The 17377-nt window shown below is 37.8% G+C and overlaps 1 protein-coding gene across 9 annotated transcripts in view; it reads left to right on the forward strand.

The window, feature by feature from the left end:
* The window catches only part of CDK14 (cyclin dependent kinase 14), a 704495-nt gene that overhangs the window by 378588 nt on the left and 308530 nt on the right, over nucleotides 1-17377 (forward strand). For all 9 annotated transcript variants that reach the window (XR_007146446.1, XM_047830949.1, XM_047830989.1 and 6 more), the window contains one exon: nucleotides 14804-14924. Coding sequence is in view for 8 of the 9 variants with exons in the window: in XM_047830949.1 (XP_047686905.1) it covers nucleotides 14804-14924 (121 nt within the window). In the remaining variant the exon portion in view is untranslated. The remainder of the gene's footprint in view (nucleotides 1-14803; nucleotides 14925-17377) is intronic.

Genomic DNA, 17377 nt, shown 5'->3' on the forward strand with positions numbered 1-17377 from the left:
AATCAGAGGTACAGCTGCATCTTGTGGAGGTTCATGGCAAGGAGGAATACCTTCTGACCTTGGGGTTCAGGGAAGAGTTTGGAGGTGGGTCGGAATTAGAATTAGAGGTGGGAAGTAGCAGTGAAGGTTATGCGGGAAATAAGGGTGCAGCAAGTGCATGCTAGTGCTTTGCTCCCCACTTTGTGGGCCTCCTCACCACACCTGTGACGTGCCAGGCCTGCTCCTGCCACAGGGCATTTGAACTTTTCATGCCCTCTGCCTAGCATTTCTTTCTTTCTTTCTTTCTTTCTTTCTTTCTTTCTTTCTTTCTTATGTTTATTTATTTTTGAGAGAGGGAGAGAGAGAATTCCAAGCAGGCTCTGCACTGTCAGCACAGAACCTGATGTGGGGCTCAAACCCACGAACCATAAGGTCATGACCTTAACCAAAGTCAGACACTTAACCAACTGACTCACCCAGGCACCCTTCCCCCTAGATTTCTTTATGACTTGGTACGTTTATAGTGATGACCACAGCACATTGGAGCTCCTCGGCATGGGCCCTGGTTATTTGCCCGAGTGCTGCGGGTATCCTATTGTTCTGAAACAGGTGCTTCATTTTCCTTCACTCTGCTCTTCCTCTTGATGCCACCATAAAAGTGCCTCTAATGATGGCCTCGTGCCATGGCTGACTCCTCCCTGGCATTTTGCACAACGATTGACCGTTCTGGCCTCCTTTAAGTTATGCAGACCCTTCCCATAGGCTACTATAGTACAGCCAACATCAGACTATCATTTCCAACAAGGCTTTATGAAAGTTGAGCATCAGGGGATGGGCAGGGCCGGGCCTGGGTAGGGAAGGGGTACCACTTGCTTCTATTTAAAGTTCTCCATTCAGAACCTAGAGGACCCTCCTCAATGTAGGGGCAAAGGATCCCCTCCCTGTTTATCTCTTCCTCGTTTCCATCTGCCTAAGGCTGGCTTCTCCTTCCCCAAAGTGAGTGTACCCAGGGATGCTACCTGGAAAATCAGGTCCCTAGCCTCCAGAAAGAGGAAGCTCCCAACTCGTGAGAATCTGAGGCCTCTGGTAGATCTAATTTCAGATCTTGGGGTCCACCTTCCACCCCCTAGCCACAGGATTGGTACTGAGCCTGCAGCCCCAATAAATAATCAGAGCACTTAATATTTATACCAAAACATAACCAACACTCCAATATCAGTACCCATGGTGGCATTTAGACTTAAATGTTACCACCTCTCACCACATCCCCTTTCTCCAGTCCTCTGGGTTCCTGAAAACTGCTAATCAAGAACTAGGGGGTCATTGTTGTGTTACCTCTGTGTTCCCCAAGGCAGCAAACATCTTCCTCAGAGAAACCACAGAGCCTGAGAAACCCATTAGCTTTTCCAAAACATGCATCCAGTTTACATTAAACCCTTTGCTCTGTTTGAAACATCAAGATGCAGGTTAATTTCACAGCTTACCCCAGAATAGTAGGTAGGGACTTGCTTTACCTTTATATAACAGAAATTGCCATTAGGTTGGTTTTCTTAGAATAAAGACACAGTCAGCCTCAAAGGTAAATTCAGTTCTCTTCCTTTAGAAAAACTGAACAGCTGGAAGCTTTGAAATGAGTGTTTTTGTACTTCTGCTCATCAAGGGTTTTTTTTTTTTGTTTGTTTGTTTGTTTGTTTTTAAAGAAACTCTCAGGTCTGAGCACACCTCTTTCTCTGCTTAAATTAAGTCTTTGAGAGGCAGAGAGGGTGCCATCCAGAATCAGAGAAACCTGGTGTTGTAGTTGGGCTCTAAGCTGGTTTAATACATCTGAGTCCTCTAGTTCGTAGTCTGGGATCCTAGTAAGCAAAGGCAAATTGATTCCCTGTCCACATGTGCTTTAGACAGACCGAGTTTTGTTTAATTACTGCATTTTACAGAAGCCTTGGGGTTATGTCAGCATGCAGAAGAGGTGCAGAGTGGTGTTAAGGAAAGAGGCAATTGTAAGAAATGAATCTCACTCATAGAGAACTTATAGATGGAGACATAAACAGAGAGATAAAAAGTTGAATAAAATAGTTTTATATACTTACTGCCAAGTGAGATGAATGGAGAACAACATGTTCTATAAAAATTTAGAGGATAGATTGATTAATTTGTGAGGTTTTATTTGTCTAAATTTTAAATATATTAAAGTTTGAGAAATCATACAGTTTGTTAGAGAAGTATATCCATCACTTATTACGAACCAGTAGGTTGTATTTCAATAGCTTTATGGTATGATATCTCTTTGTATTTGTATTTAATACAGACTTGAGCATTCTTAAGGAATTAAAGAATCTTATGTATGTTTTGGGTTTACTTCTTAATAACAACCAAAAACAGGATTCATGAACTTTTATGTGATTCACTGTTACATTATCGTTTTATTTTTTATCTTTTTAAATGTTTATTTTTGAGAGAGAGAGAGAGAGAGAGAGAGAATGCATGCATGCGAGTGGGGAGGGGCAGAGAGAGAGAGGCAGTGAGAAAATCTCAAGCAGGCTCCACACCCTCAGCTCAGAGTCTTACATGGGGCTTGAACTCCTGAAATGTGAGATCATGACCTGAGCTGAAACCAAGAGCAGGACGCGTCACTGACTGAGCCACCCAGCCGCCCCACTCACATTATGTTTTTAAACATTTTAAAATCTAGGGACAGGTTTTCTATTGAGATCTGACAAAAAGTCTCAAGGTATAAAACAGGTAAAATAAGAGGTACTCAGAATCAGATGGGTTGGTTCTTTCTCCCTGTTGGTCAGGATGATATACACATGCCACCTGCTATAGGAACACTGTCTCAGGGGTTTGTGGACAGGTGTCTGTTCCCACCATACATGTCAGTCCAACAATAGACTCACTGTGGGCCAGACACTATGCCAGGAGCTGGTGACAGAAAGGTAAATGACCCATGGTCCTACCTTCAAGAAAACTGCAGCCTGATGTGGGGCAGATGGGGTGTGACATGGAAATGAATGACTTGGGAAGTCCATGCAAGCTCAGGGCTTCAGTCAGTCAGAGAAGAGGAAGGCTCATTACCATTACCTGGACCAGGGAGGGGAGGGCAAGTCAGGGAAGCTGCTGGAGGACTTGGCCAGAGTATAGTTTTGAAGGACGTGTAGGAGTTCATTAGCTGAGTTTGGTATTCCAAGATAGGAGACCATGTGGTTCAAAGAAACTGATGTGAAAGCAGATAATTACAGGTAATTTGGCTAGAACATAAAAAGGAAGCAATGGGAAGAAGCAAGGCTGGAGTAATAGCAAGGGGATTCTTTGGATTTTGGACATACAGGATAAAGCCCAGAGAATCCATTAAGCTCTTTAGCAGAGAAGTGATGGATCAGATGGTGTTTTAGTTAATGGTGACAGCCAGTATGTTTTGAGTGTTACTATGGACCAAGTGCACTATGAAGCATTTTCCATGCATTTCTCATTTAATTCACACAAACACCCTAAATCAGGTATGGTCGTTGTATCAGGGATCCTAGAGGGGAACAAAGGGCAGCTCAATTGGGGTGATGGAGGAGAGTCTGATGCAGGCACTATTTATGAAACTGTGGGCAGGGTTAAAGATGCAAAACCCCTGTAGGCTAGCGATAGTGTGGAGCCTTTACCACTACTCCCCTGAGGGATTAAGAGAGAAAATGATTCTGGAACCCAATGAGCAAGAGCAGCAGCTTTTCAAGGGAGAACTTAGCCATTGCCATTTACCTGTCAAGCTGGGAAGGAACCAGGGAGCAGGGGGTGGTAAGGGGGAGTACAGAGAGAGACACCAATCTTGCTGTTTTCCTTCCCTCTGGTCCTCTGATCTTTGGTCAGTGGGCTTCCCACTGGTCAAACCCAATTTGAGGTCAGGGGGCCGAGTTAAATGGAGGATATCTAGCAGAGTTACTACATGGATTTCACAGAGGAAACAGGTGAAACTCAGCTAGGCTAAGCCACTTACCCCAAATCAGATAGCTTGTACATGGTGATCCCACCTGACCGCACAGAGGAAGCTCTTACACACTGCAAGGAAATGTCTCTTCCTCAGACTAGGGAAAAGGATTAGGAAGGGCAAACGTGCTGGCTGCATGACCCGCTAGGAGCTCTTCCATAGATTCAAGGCCCAGAAGGGCAAGTTTAAGGAACTAAAGTGGCAGTCAGTGTCAGTGAGGACAGAAAGAAGAGGATGGATTTGATGCAGTGGAGGTCAAATGGACAGAACTGTGGACCTCCCTGTCCTTCTCATAAAAAGTGATAACAATGGGCCACCCAAGTGATAACAATGGGCCGACTGAGTGGCTCAGTCGGTTAAGCATCTGACTCTTGATTTTGACTCAGGTCATGATCTCACCAGGTGAGGTTGAGCCCTGTGTCAGGCTCCACACCCAGCTTAAGATTCTCTCTCTCCCTTATCCCTCTACCTCTGCCTTCCCCTGCGCGCGCTCTCTCTCTCTCTCTGTCTCTCTCTCTCTCTCTCCCTCTCTCTCTCTCTCTCAAAAAAAAGATAATATTATAGAAGGTACAAATTGTCTTAGATCCTTTCCAGCACGAAAGCTCCATGACTCATCTCTGCAGTGATTGTGAAACATATTTATTTCATGGAATTAATGTATCTTTGAAAATATTCCCCAAATACTCCATATACCTTCTTATAGAGATTTGAAGTTTATTTATTTACTGTATTAGTGACACCCAACTCCAATTACATGGCAACTAAACAGGTATCACAAAACATGTTTTAAAATCATCAAAATAAAGTCAAAGTGTGCATGTCTTTTAGTAGACATTTTCTTCTAATTATGTCTGGAATCTTGTATTGAGTATAGTATGGAGACCCCAAAGTATAACTCGACCTCTGCTCAAATAATATAAAGAGAAAAGAAAACAAACTAAAAGCACAGGAGAAAATAGTTCACAAAAATTGGGTAGCAACCATAAAATAAAAAATATATATTCAGTATGACCCAAACCTTTTTCCCTTCATTTGGCTCAATAATTGCCTCATTAATTTGAACGGATTCATTTGGACACTTATTGTTGTAAACACATAAAAACCTCTCAGTTAAAAAAAATCCACATCAGTAAGGAAACTTCAGAAGAGCTTTTTCTTGTTTCATTACATATCCTACAGATTAGCTTTAACAACATCCACGTTTGAGATTTCTGGGGGAAAATGGGGGACCCTTAGAGCCCTGCAAGATAAATAGCCCCGCTCACATCCACCTTTTAAAAAAAATTCTAGCTATTCCTTTCTAAGTTATCACAGTCTCTGGCTAACTGCTCCATTTCTGGGGCTACTGCTTTCTGCCACTTTCCACTTTAAAGCAGACAAACAAAACAGCAGGTGAGAGCCGCTCTCATTCCAGCAGTTAGAATCAAAATTCCAGCAATCAGAACCTGACTGAAGGTTTCTGAGCATTTCTCCAAAGTACTTCCTTTTCAAAGGTCTCTTTTCCTGGAGGGCCCATGGTGTGATTGTTGTCTGAGGCTCCCCACACAACACTGGTCATTTTCTCTCATTTACTCATATTTTTGGAACCTCCTTCCAGTAAAACCAGCTTGTGTTTTCTCCTCACTTCTCTTTCCTGTCCTCACCCTGTTGCTGTTCCTCTCCCAGCAGGCTGACCTTCCACCACTCTGGACTTGGGAGTCACTCAGTCTATGCCACTCCATCTAGATGTATCCCAGGAACATCTGAGAACATTTGTTCCCAGGTCCCCAGTCTTCCTGAGGATGCAGTGGCACTGCCTGTATTCACATCCTAGCATGGCCACTTATTACTGTGTGACCTGGGGTAAATTGGTTTCCTTTCTGTTAAATTAGGATATTAATAATCATGCTTCCTTCTAAGTTGTTGCAATGCGTAAATGAGATCGTATATCTAAAAACCTAACAGATTGTAACTTCTCATTAAATTCTCATCAGGTTTGCCTCTATATTATAAGCACCAGCATATTCACTGATCACTGATTTTTTTTCATATTTTAGTATTATCCTTAGTAAAATCAGGTAAAAATACTGTATTACCCCACCCCTGACTTTTAAAAAAATTTTAGGTGTTTTAGGAAAGAAATGGGAATGATTTTCTCATAGGCCTTCCAGAGGAACACTCACTCTAAATCTTATTCCCCTTAAAAGCTAAAAATTAATGAGAGCTTATGTTGTCATTTCAAATGCTATATATGTATGATAATATCATCTTTATATATTGCCTTCTTTCCGTTTAAGCACAAAGGATACGTCTGGCATAAAATCATAATTATTTTTACCTAATTTGACCTCGTTATAGTTGTGATTATTTAACAATCTTTCTTTAACACATACCACTGCATACTCATATAATATTTGGGGTATATATTAATACATATTTATAACCACATGGCCTAAGAATTCTGAATACTATGTCTTGATTTAAAACTGATATTCTTATGATGAACTTAGTATGTTTTTCCTCTAATTTATTGGGAAATAAAATCAGCATGGATACAGAAATTCATGTAAATTGCCAAATTAGTCCGATTATGAAATTCATTTTCTATATTGTGTTGTCATCTAGCATTGGAATAACTATGAGTCTCACTAAGAGAAGCAGAAACTAGAACATGGAATGTAAGGCACTGAGCTGTGAGAGTGATGATCCACTGTACGGAAAATGACTTTGCATTCTCTGTTAATGCAGATGTGATGGAAGAGGATCACTGAGGTGGAATTATTTACTTGAAAGCCTTTTTAAGAACTTGAACTTATATGATCTTCATACATTTAATGAACAAGGTTTTTAGTAATATTTCCTTAGGATCACCGAGTTTTAGTACTTGAATGGACTCAAAGTTGCTTTGCTCTCACCCATGGGTCAACAAATATAGCCTATGGGTCATAATCTCTGCCAAATACTCAGCTATGGTGTTTAGCACAAAAACAGCAACAGATAACATTGAATGAAAGGGTATACCTGTGTTCTGGCAAAATTTATTTACAAAGACAGGTGGCCGACTCACGGGTGCTTGAGAAATCTGATCTCAGCCCCCTTATTTTACACAGAACATAGCAAGAAAGCTTAAGTCACTTAATCAGTGAGACACAACTAATTAGTTAGTGTCAGGACCACTATAAGGCACTTTGTTTTTTCATTTTGCAAGTCTTCCAGTATGCAGGCTAATGCTCAGACAACAATAGCATATTTCTCATATGGTAGTCAGCCAAAGGATTCTGACTAATTGGTCTTACCATCATCACATCTATTGGTTTCATATAAAGCAGAATTGCCCAGAGAAGTATATTGTTTTTATCTTCTATATAAAATAGAAAACAAAATTCTCCTTTATGAAATTTAATTATTTGAATAATTTTTCTTGTTTAGAATGTCTGTATTAAAATGTTATGATCATTTCTGTTATTTAGAATGAAAGGTAGCTTTGGATAGTATCTCCATTTTAACAACATTTGTTCTTCCAATCCATGAGCATGGAATGTTTTTCCATTTATTTGTGTCTACTTCAAGTCTGTTCATAAGCTTTCTATAGTTTTCAGCATATAGATACTACCCAAAGCAATCTACACATTCCATGTAATCCCTATCAAAATAACACCAGCATTCTTCACAGAGGTAGAACAAACAATCCTAAAATTTGTTTGGAACCAGAAAAGACCCCAAATAGCTGAAGTATTATTGAAAAGGAAACCAAAACTGGAGGCATCATAATTCCAGACTTCAAGCTATTATTACAAAGCTGTAATCATTAAGACAGTATGGTACTGGCACAAAAACAGATACATAAATCAATGGAATAGAATAGAGAACCCAGAAATGGATCCACAAGTATATGGCCAACTAATCTTCAACAAACAGTAAAGAGTAACCAATGGAAAAAAAGACAGTTTCTGTAGCAAATGGTGCTGGGAAAACTGGATAGCGACATGCAGAAGAATGAACCTGGATCACTTTCTTACACCATACATAAAAACAAATGCAAAATGGATGAAAGAGCCAAATGTGAGATAGGAAACCATCAAAATTCTACAGGAGAAAACAGGCAGCAACCTGTGACCTCGGTCACAGAAACTTCTTACTAGACATGTCTCTGGAGGCAAGAAAAACAAAAGCAAAAATGAACTATTGGGACCTCATCAAGATAAAAAGCTTCTGCACAGTGAAGGAAACAACAAAACTAAACGAGAACAGGTATTTGCAAATGACATATCTGATAAAAGATTAGTACCCGAAATCTGTAAAGAACTTACCAAATTCAATGAAGAAATGGGCTAAAGACATAGACACTTTTTCTTTTTCTTCTTTTTTTTTTTTTAACATTTATTTATTATTGAGAGACAGAGACAGAGTACGAGCAGGGGAGGGGCAGAGAGAGAGGGAGACACAGAATCTGAAGCAGTCTCCGGGCTCTGAACTGACAGTACAGAGCCCCATGGGGGGCTCGAACTCACACTGTGAGATCATGACCTGAGCTGAAGTTGGACGCTTAACCAACTGAGCCACCCAGGCTCCCCTAAATAGACACTTTTTCAAAGAAGACATCCAGATGGCTAACAGACGTATGAAAAGATGGTCAACATCACTCATCATCAGGGAAATACAAATAAAAACCACCATGAGATACCACCTCACGCCTGTCAGAATGGCTAAAATTAACAACTTCGGCAACAACAGATGTTGTCGAGGATGCAGAGAAAGGCGAACCCTTTTGCACTGTTGATGAGAATGAAAACTGATATAGCCACTCTGGAAAACGGTATGGAGGTTCTTCAAAAAATTAAAAATAAAACTACCCTATGACCCAGCAATTGCTTTAGTAGGTATTTACCCAAAGGATACAAAAATGCTATTTTGAAGGGGCACACACACCCCAGTGTTTATGGTAGCACTATCAACAATAGCCAAATTATGGAAAGAGCTCAAATGTCCATCGACTGATGAATGGATAAAGAAGATGTGGTATATATATGCAATGGAATACTACTGGGTGATCAAAAGAGTGAAATCTTGCTGTTTTCAACAATGTGGGTGGAACTAGTGTATTATGCTAAGCGAAATCAGTCAGAGAAAGACATACAATTTCACTCATGTGGAATTTAAGAAACACAACAGATGAACTTAGGGAAAACGAAGGAAAAATGAGATAAAAACAGAGAGGAAAACAAACCATAAGAGACTCTTAAATACAGAGAATAAACTGAGGTTGCTGGAGGGGAGAAGGGTAGGGAGATGGGTTAAATGGGTGATGGGCATTAAAGAGGGCACTCTTAGGGATTAGCACTAGATGTCATATGTAAGAGATGAATCACTGGGTTCTTCTCCTGAAACCAAGGCTACATTATATGTTAACTAACTTAAATTTAAATAAAAATAAAAAAATAAAAGGAAAGATAAAAAAATCTATGCCCTTTAGGATAGGTAGTAATTAGGCATAATTTATTAGCTTTTAAAAATCAAAGATAATTAAATAAAATCAGAGTAAAATAAAATATTGCATTAACATGTTAAAATGGCTTCTGGACTTTATTTTATTAGAATTTATTTTCAAAGATTACTCCTATTCAGTTGAAAAACTCTAACAAATGCCAATCAAAACATTCTTAACGGATTTTTGGAATCCTGCAAAGACTAGCTTCTGTTAAAATAGAAATCTGGACAAAAAAGAAAACAAAGATGTTTCATCAAAGGAAAGAAAAGGATATTATAATTGTATCCTAAAACTTTTTTTCCACTTTAAGTAATACCAGGTGATAGTAAATGTATGAAAATAACCTCAAATACCCACATTTCGTGCTTCCTATGATGGCAAAAATGGGCAAGGGGATTGGAGAATGTCCAACTTTCATAGTGCTTATGGGGAAAGATTGGACATTGAAATCTTTTATTAAGTTTCACACTGAAGAGTGTTCCAAACAAATTATAACTTTCTATTAATTAACTTCAACAAATGTAGATTTTTTTTATTGTTTAGAAAGTATTTTGAAATTGATAATTGTTTGCCATGGACAGACTTTCGGTTAGTGTCACAATCCAGCAAAAGATGAGGGGGACCTAAGAAGAAGGAAGAAGAAACGGGAAATTATAAAGTAAAATCCATTGAGTTCTGTAATTTTGTAAATGGAAGGAGCCTACAATGAAACAAGCCTTCTGGCCTTGTTGAATAATGGATGGTGATGTTTGGTGGTAAATTCTAGAACATTGGAGGAGATAACATTGATGGGAGAATTGGAGACAGGAAAAATATTTGTGATACCTACGTAAGATCTAAGTGGGCTTTTTAATATAAAAATATAAAATTTTAGGGGAATATTGATGCTAGAGATATTTATTTGGGATCATTAGCATATAGACAGTAACTGAAGCCATGAGAATAACTCAGATCACCCAGGAAAACTTACCAGGTGCAGAGGGAAGAGGTTAAAGCCAGAACTCTGGAGAACACCAGAAGAAAATACTTTTTGTTTTGTTTTGTATGATGGTTGTTTATTGGTACATTCTAAGAGCAGCAGTAAAGAACTTTCAAACTGCTTTAGCACATCATAAGGTATTAATATAAATCCTCTAGGAGGGAGGGGACTCCTTTAAAAATTTATACGAGAAAAGAAGTTTCTGACCAGTTCCCAGGACTGTGGAATGGAAAAAAATACATAAAAGCCTTTCTCTGCCCTTACTCTATGGACTGGCACATGGAATAGAGAAGTCTTTCCCTTTCCAGACTAACTGCCAGATGGTAAAATAGTACCCAAGGATTTCACGTCTGTTTGGAATCAAATTGTGAAGAAAAGCGCTGCTGTCCTAGAAATACTGATTTTGTGATTAAGAGCAAGATACTCTTTCTGATTATTTTGTTTGGGAAATGAGATATGTTGAGGGAGGGGTATAGGAGTTACCCTGATATAAAAACAAAACTACTGACAAGCACAGAACAGTGGCATGTCCGCTGGGAAATGGTGAAAGCTATGCTTTTATATCGTGTTTCAGTTGGTTTTTGCAAGTCCATCTAGCTTTTGCCATTCTAAATAATTAGAAAGAAACAAGTCATTGTTGCCAGTTATTTCTCAATTCCTCGGTCAAAGAGTTGAGCAGAGACATGGGAATTACCATCCTTGTACCCCTATGGTAGGTTTAGCAGTTTTATTCATAGAATTAGAGGTTACTCAATCCCTGCCCAATTAAACTGTCTGCACAAGGGACTCACTGGAATTTGTACATGGAACATGAAATCTAATGTATATCTGTGTACAGCTAAAAGAATTTTTTTAATCATTTTTGGAACCTGAAGCAGTGAAATGCATTTATTCTTGGACTCATGGCATATTCCCTGCACATGACTGTGGGGACTTGTAGTTGGGTCATGTTGAGTGCCTGTACAATATCTTTATACCTATGCCTAGTAAGGAATTGCATAGCCCCAGATCTGAAACCTGTGGACAAATGTGAGCTGGAGGTAAAATCTTGTGAGAAATCGCCTCTGGATGATGTTAAAACATGGCACTAGCCACAGTTACCTCCATACACTTGAGAAAGGACTGGTTTGACTCTATAACCCTAGCCAAAACCAGCAGTTAAGGGCATGTAGGGAAAGATCCTAGATGGAGACCAAGACACTCCTGTTAACTTTTCTCTATCCAAAAAGTCAAATGAGTAAATTTAAAAGAGGGGTGGCCAACAGTGTCCCCTGCAGATAAGGCCTGATGAGTGTCTATTGATTGATGCTGAACGACTGGTCTGTTCGGCACAAATGTTGGAAGCATTGTCACATGATTTATTCTGTGTCCGTCCCAGAGGAGAGAACCAGGTTCAAGGTGGCAGCAGATGTTGGATAACCATAGAGATATGTAGAGGAATTCTTTCATTGGGTAAGACATTAACTGTAAAGATTCACTCTTCTGGAAATCTCAGATGCTTCTGTGCTAGGTAGTATCAAGGTTGCCCAACTTTGGATAATTGGCAATAGGACTTAAATATCAGGATTTTTTTTTTTGCTCTGTCCTAGGGTTTTTCTTTAGTTAGAAATGGTAACCTCTTAAAGTGGGATATGATGAATTGTTATGTAAGCCATTTTAGATGTCCCCTTTCTTATGCACATGCTCCGTCAAAGTGGCAGTGTGCAAATAACCTGTACCCATCTGTTTAGCATTTCACTTTGCTTTTTGACTCTTTAATTCAAACTAAACATTAATATAAGAAGTTTTGATAATAACCCATGAACTTCATCCTTTTTTAAAGGTAGTGTAGCTCTCTTCCTGTAGTGTAACCATAGCAACTGACAAGGAACAGAGAAAGAAAGCTTTCACACATGCTGTGCTAATTAATCCTGTCCTACAGTTTTCCTTCAACTGGAGGATGCGGTTTAATAAATTCTGCATGAGTAAGCGTGTTTTGATGCATGACTGTAAATACATAGCAATATCTTTACCAAAAATATGGATTAACAATGTAGTTATATAATCCTACTTCAAGGTATACTTTTTTTTTTGATTCATTGTTTTAATAATTTGCTCCCTCCCTGAAAAACTTCGGGATTTACTAATCTTTGTAACTGAACAGACATATTTTCAGGGTTAAAGCCTTTTGTTTATCAATATACAGGACCATTTCCACAAGAAAATGTCTTAATTGACTATATCAAAGTAAGAGTATAGAAAAGTTTTTCTCAAGCGATACAGAAGAGTGTTTCTTAAAAATACAGTAACATTCTTCAATATGACACATTAACATGCAAACCATTTTAAGAAACTATCTTAATACATTAAAAAGCTAGATACTGCAAATTCATTTTCACTCTTGATTTGAGAAGTTATATGACCCATATGAATGGTGTTTGCGTAGTCCTTGACCTAATAAACATATGGGAAGGAGGACAATAATGGAAACAAAGAATTTTTTTCTTTTTATATTTTTCAGATGTATTTAACCAGTTTTACAAACTTACATTCGGAGTGAACATAATGGACCTAAAATCGCATAATTATTTAGATTTATACTATTTCTAGCTTATTTTGAGGTTTTTATTCTCTCTTTGAAATGGGAAATACCACAATTTTCTATAACCAGCCTGGTCTTTTGAGCTGTCAAAGAAAATCTCAGATTTTTTTCATTCTCCTATCCCTCTAGCCTAGCTTTCTGTCAACAGGGCCTCAGATAAACCAAGGGAATCCAGCCTGAATGCTTTTGGCATCCCATTTCACTTGACAAGAGCATATGGAACGAGTCAGAACCTATTTCAGGACTTGTACTTCTTTGGTCTGTGTATAGAAACATGCTAATTTGAGGAATTAAATCTTCTGATGGGATTATTAAATTTTGGAAACACTTTACCATTCTGATTGTCCTATCTATTGTTCAGTTTTACCTGAATTGAGATAGGATCAAACTTTGCAGAGAAAAGAAATAGAGGTTATTATGGAAATCTGTTATTAAAAATAGTGGTTCCACTCATGTATAGAAAAGTTGGAGAACATATATAAGTATGTGTGTGTTAGTTTGTACATGTTGATATGGAATACTTATAAACTTGAAACAATTTATAATATACTATTGTTTTATTATAAAACCTGTGTTAGAGAAAAAATTGAGTTACTCTAACCATAGTTGAATTAATTAGAAATTTCTCATCAGCTGTCCTCTTAATTTTAACATTTTCATATAATACAGTTAAGGGACTATCAAGTATTTAATAAACAGGAAAAAAATTATGTCCCTAAGTACTACTTAAAAATTTAAATTGTCAGAACATTAAAATAAATGTTATGGTACATTTATTGTAAAAATGGTACATGTGCTTTGAGCCTCACAGTGATAAATAATACTTTTCACTTGTCATTAATGAACATACCCAGATAGAAAGCTGAATTTTTTTCTTTTAAAAAGAACATTTATAGATTTTGTGATTTTTAAAAGATATTATATATTTATTGTAGGAAACTTGGGGAAAAAATTGAGAAGAGTGTATTAAGTGAAGAACAAAACTGAATGATCCCATTTTCCAGAGCTAGCCACTGAAGACATTCAAATATTTTCTGCCATTCTTTTTTTTTAATGCTAAAGTCTTTATGGTTATGAGGTCAAACTGCACATAATCTAGCACAACATATTACTATGACCATTTTCTCCATTTTTAAATTCTTAGGAAACATTTTTATTTATTATACTAGACCTCGTCATCCCATTGTTTCATATTTAAGTATTCCTTTATAATTATTTATTTAGGTGGTTTTCAAATGATCTTCCTAAATAAATGTTTCCCACAGAGCATTTAACAGAACACTGAAAGAAAAAGAAGCTTTGGAAAAACCCTTTGAGAAAAGCATCATATTCTCTTCTTTCAGATTCACAATACACATTAGAATAATTAAGAACACTGAGAAGTAGTACAGTATGAAGACCTGTTTTAACTTTTAACTTGTTAAACCATTTTTTCCCAAAATGATTTGACCTTGGAATCTTTTTCTGTAGCACTTACTTATAACTCTCAGAACTAGAATTCTATAGAACATTCTTTGGAAAGTCAAAGAGATTTCTAAGCTTCTGTGTAATATCTAATCATTTATGAATTATTTGTTTACTCTTCTAGGACTTTATCAGATTTATGATGCTTCAGTAGGAAAACAATTGATCTATCAGTTATTAGCATTATTTGAAACAGGTAGAACACAATATACCTTCCCCAGCCTTTCTAGTAACCTTGACATGGCATTTGTGATTCTGTATTACAGTGTCATGTTTGACCTTTTAAAACTGTGAACATTCAAATTTAAATTCCCTTGTTCTATTAATGCCTATCAACTTCTTTATGTTTCCTGTATTCCACAGGTCTTGCAAGAGCAAAATCTGTCCCTAGCCACACATACTCCAATGAAGTGGTTACCTTGTGGTACAGACCTCCAGATGTCCTCCTGGGCTCAACAGAATATTCCACCTGCCTTGATATGTGGTGAGAAATGGAAGATTTACTCTAGCTAATCTATCTGTAATGCCTGGTCTGGGTCATGCCCAGACAAACATTCTAATAGTTTGAATGAAGATTAATGGTGCAGCAGTGTTTGCCTGTGTGTGGCAGTGTTGCTGGATTTTTTTTTTTTAAAGCATGATTGAGAATATTCCTTAATCAAAGGCTCCCTTGCAGATGGTGTCTGGTAATGGTTCTTGAGGGACAAGGGGCAGAAGTATTTTTCTGTCAGTACAATGGTTTTTCTCTCTAAGGGTCTCAATTTGCAGCTCTGTTTTATAACAAGGAGGTATATATCTCTAAACAGTAGTATGGGTTGGAAGTAGTAGGAAACATGTTTAAGTTCAACAACAAAGCTCAAATTAACTGGTCCGAAAATTTTGGTGTAGGCACTAAATTTGGTGCGGTACACTCTAGAAAGCTGGGTACAAATAACCCAAATGATATAAAACAATTACTTTTTGAAAATATCACAATAAGTTTAATTTCAACAGAGTCTCGGTTTCACACAATGGTTTAGCAAAACTTAAAAACCTGTTTAGGAAGCCCAAAGATTAATAAGTTTTAATGGATAATTATGATTAATTATAAAGTATAATGAGCTCCCAATCCAGTGTGATCTAAATCAAATAATCAAATAAGGGAATATTCTTTTTTTTAACTTTATTTATTTTGAGAGAGAGCATGAGCAGGGGAGGGGCGGGGGGGGGGGAGAATCCCAAACAGGTTCTGTGCTTGAGAACGCAGGGCTTGATCCCATGAACTGTGAGATCATGACCTGAGCTGAAACCAAGAGTTGGATGCTTAACCAACTGAGCCATACAGGCACCCTGGGAATAATCTTATTTTTAGTACTCAGGAAAGGCTTCTTAGTGACTTGAAAATGTCCTCTATTAGTAGAAAAATCTCTTTTCTAGACTCAAAATTGTGTTCAAAGTAAAACAACTCACATAACACTTGTGCTATTTTATCCTAGGAATCATCTTCCATGAATGATTATGCCCCCATATGCAGAATTCAGCTACATGTCCTTATAATGTTTATGACCTCGATAAAACTTCCCCATGTGTTATTTATCTTCCTGCCATGTACTTACTTCATTGTTCTTCCCTCAGTAATCTTGGCTTTCAGTAAATTAGGCTGTAATGAGGGGCCTGGCTTCTGTCCTGATGTTTTTGATCCAAACATTTTACAGTGAGAAAACAATCAAGTTCCTTGTGATGTAGGGCACAATGTAGATTTTCTTAATTTAGGTTCCAGCAACCACCACCCCCCTGCCCAAGAATAGGATTTCAGGATCTGTGAAACCACTGAAAATATATGCAACATTTTGCGTACACATGAATATATTTATTTTTATGGGGTGTAGATCTGTAGCTTTCAATAGAGCTATAAAAGAATCTGGATCATCAAACAGCCTAAAATCTATTGTCATAAATTTTGTGATGCCTTATAATAAATCTAATACCATCGTAATGCATATTCCAAAACCCAGAGAACAAAGGTGACCATCTATTATTAAGGAGCTAAGCTAATTCATTTTTTCATCACAGTTTTCTTTGTTTGTTTGTTTACACAATTACTTTTTTCCCCCAAGGCTAGTCAGGGGCTTGGGCAAAATACATATTTTGATCATTAGTGGTAATGGAGGAAAAGGTTGGAAATAAAGGTCAGTTACTACATCAGGATATCAGTTACTACCTTTCTCATTCCCTTCCTCCTTCTTGCCTCACCGTTGGGAGTTGGATATATAAATAAGCATTAATTAATATTCTCGAGTTACGGACTATTTTTCTCTTTTTCAAGTATGAAAATTCTAGGTTGTCTTTCAGTGAGGTCAGTTAAGGACTCTACTAATAGAACATAGTTTGGAAATATTTGTGGCTTGGGGCCAGTCTTGTCTTAGTGCTTGGCAGTTCAGTTAAGACTCTACCCTCATAATCGGAAGAAGCTGTTTTTTATACACTAGTGGCTAATTTTTTCCAAACCTTTAAAAGTGCTCTTTAACGTACAAAGAACCACATGGATTATGACTTGCTGATATTTCTGTTTCTGATATGTAGTATTTGATTTCCAGCCTGTGCCCCAACCTGGGGCACCCACCTTTATTTTCTTTCACATCTGTCTGTGTGTGCGTGTGTTAATCCTCTTGAAGAAGGCTTGGGTACTTTCTATTAATTTGCTTTACACAGAGACATAATGAAGCATAAGAGGAAGACTGTTATTTAAGTGGAAGGGAGGAAAACTGATACAATGTAGAAGACCCCAAATGCCCTTTTGTCTACATGCCAAGATTATTCATTGCCAAAACCAAATAGTAAATGTGTTGTATTTGAGCAGTTCTCATGCTTAATGGCTTTTCATTTTCAAGCCCTAAAATCTGAGTTATGTCTATGCTATGCCTGTCATTCTCACTCTGATTTCATTCCAAGCCGTTT

Source organism: Prionailurus viverrinus, chromosome A2 (genome assembly GCF_022837055.1).
Source record: "Prionailurus viverrinus isolate Anna chromosome A2, UM_Priviv_1.0, whole genome shotgun sequence".
NCBI classification, from domain to species: domain Eukaryota; kingdom Metazoa; phylum Chordata; class Mammalia; order Carnivora; family Felidae; genus Prionailurus; species Prionailurus viverrinus.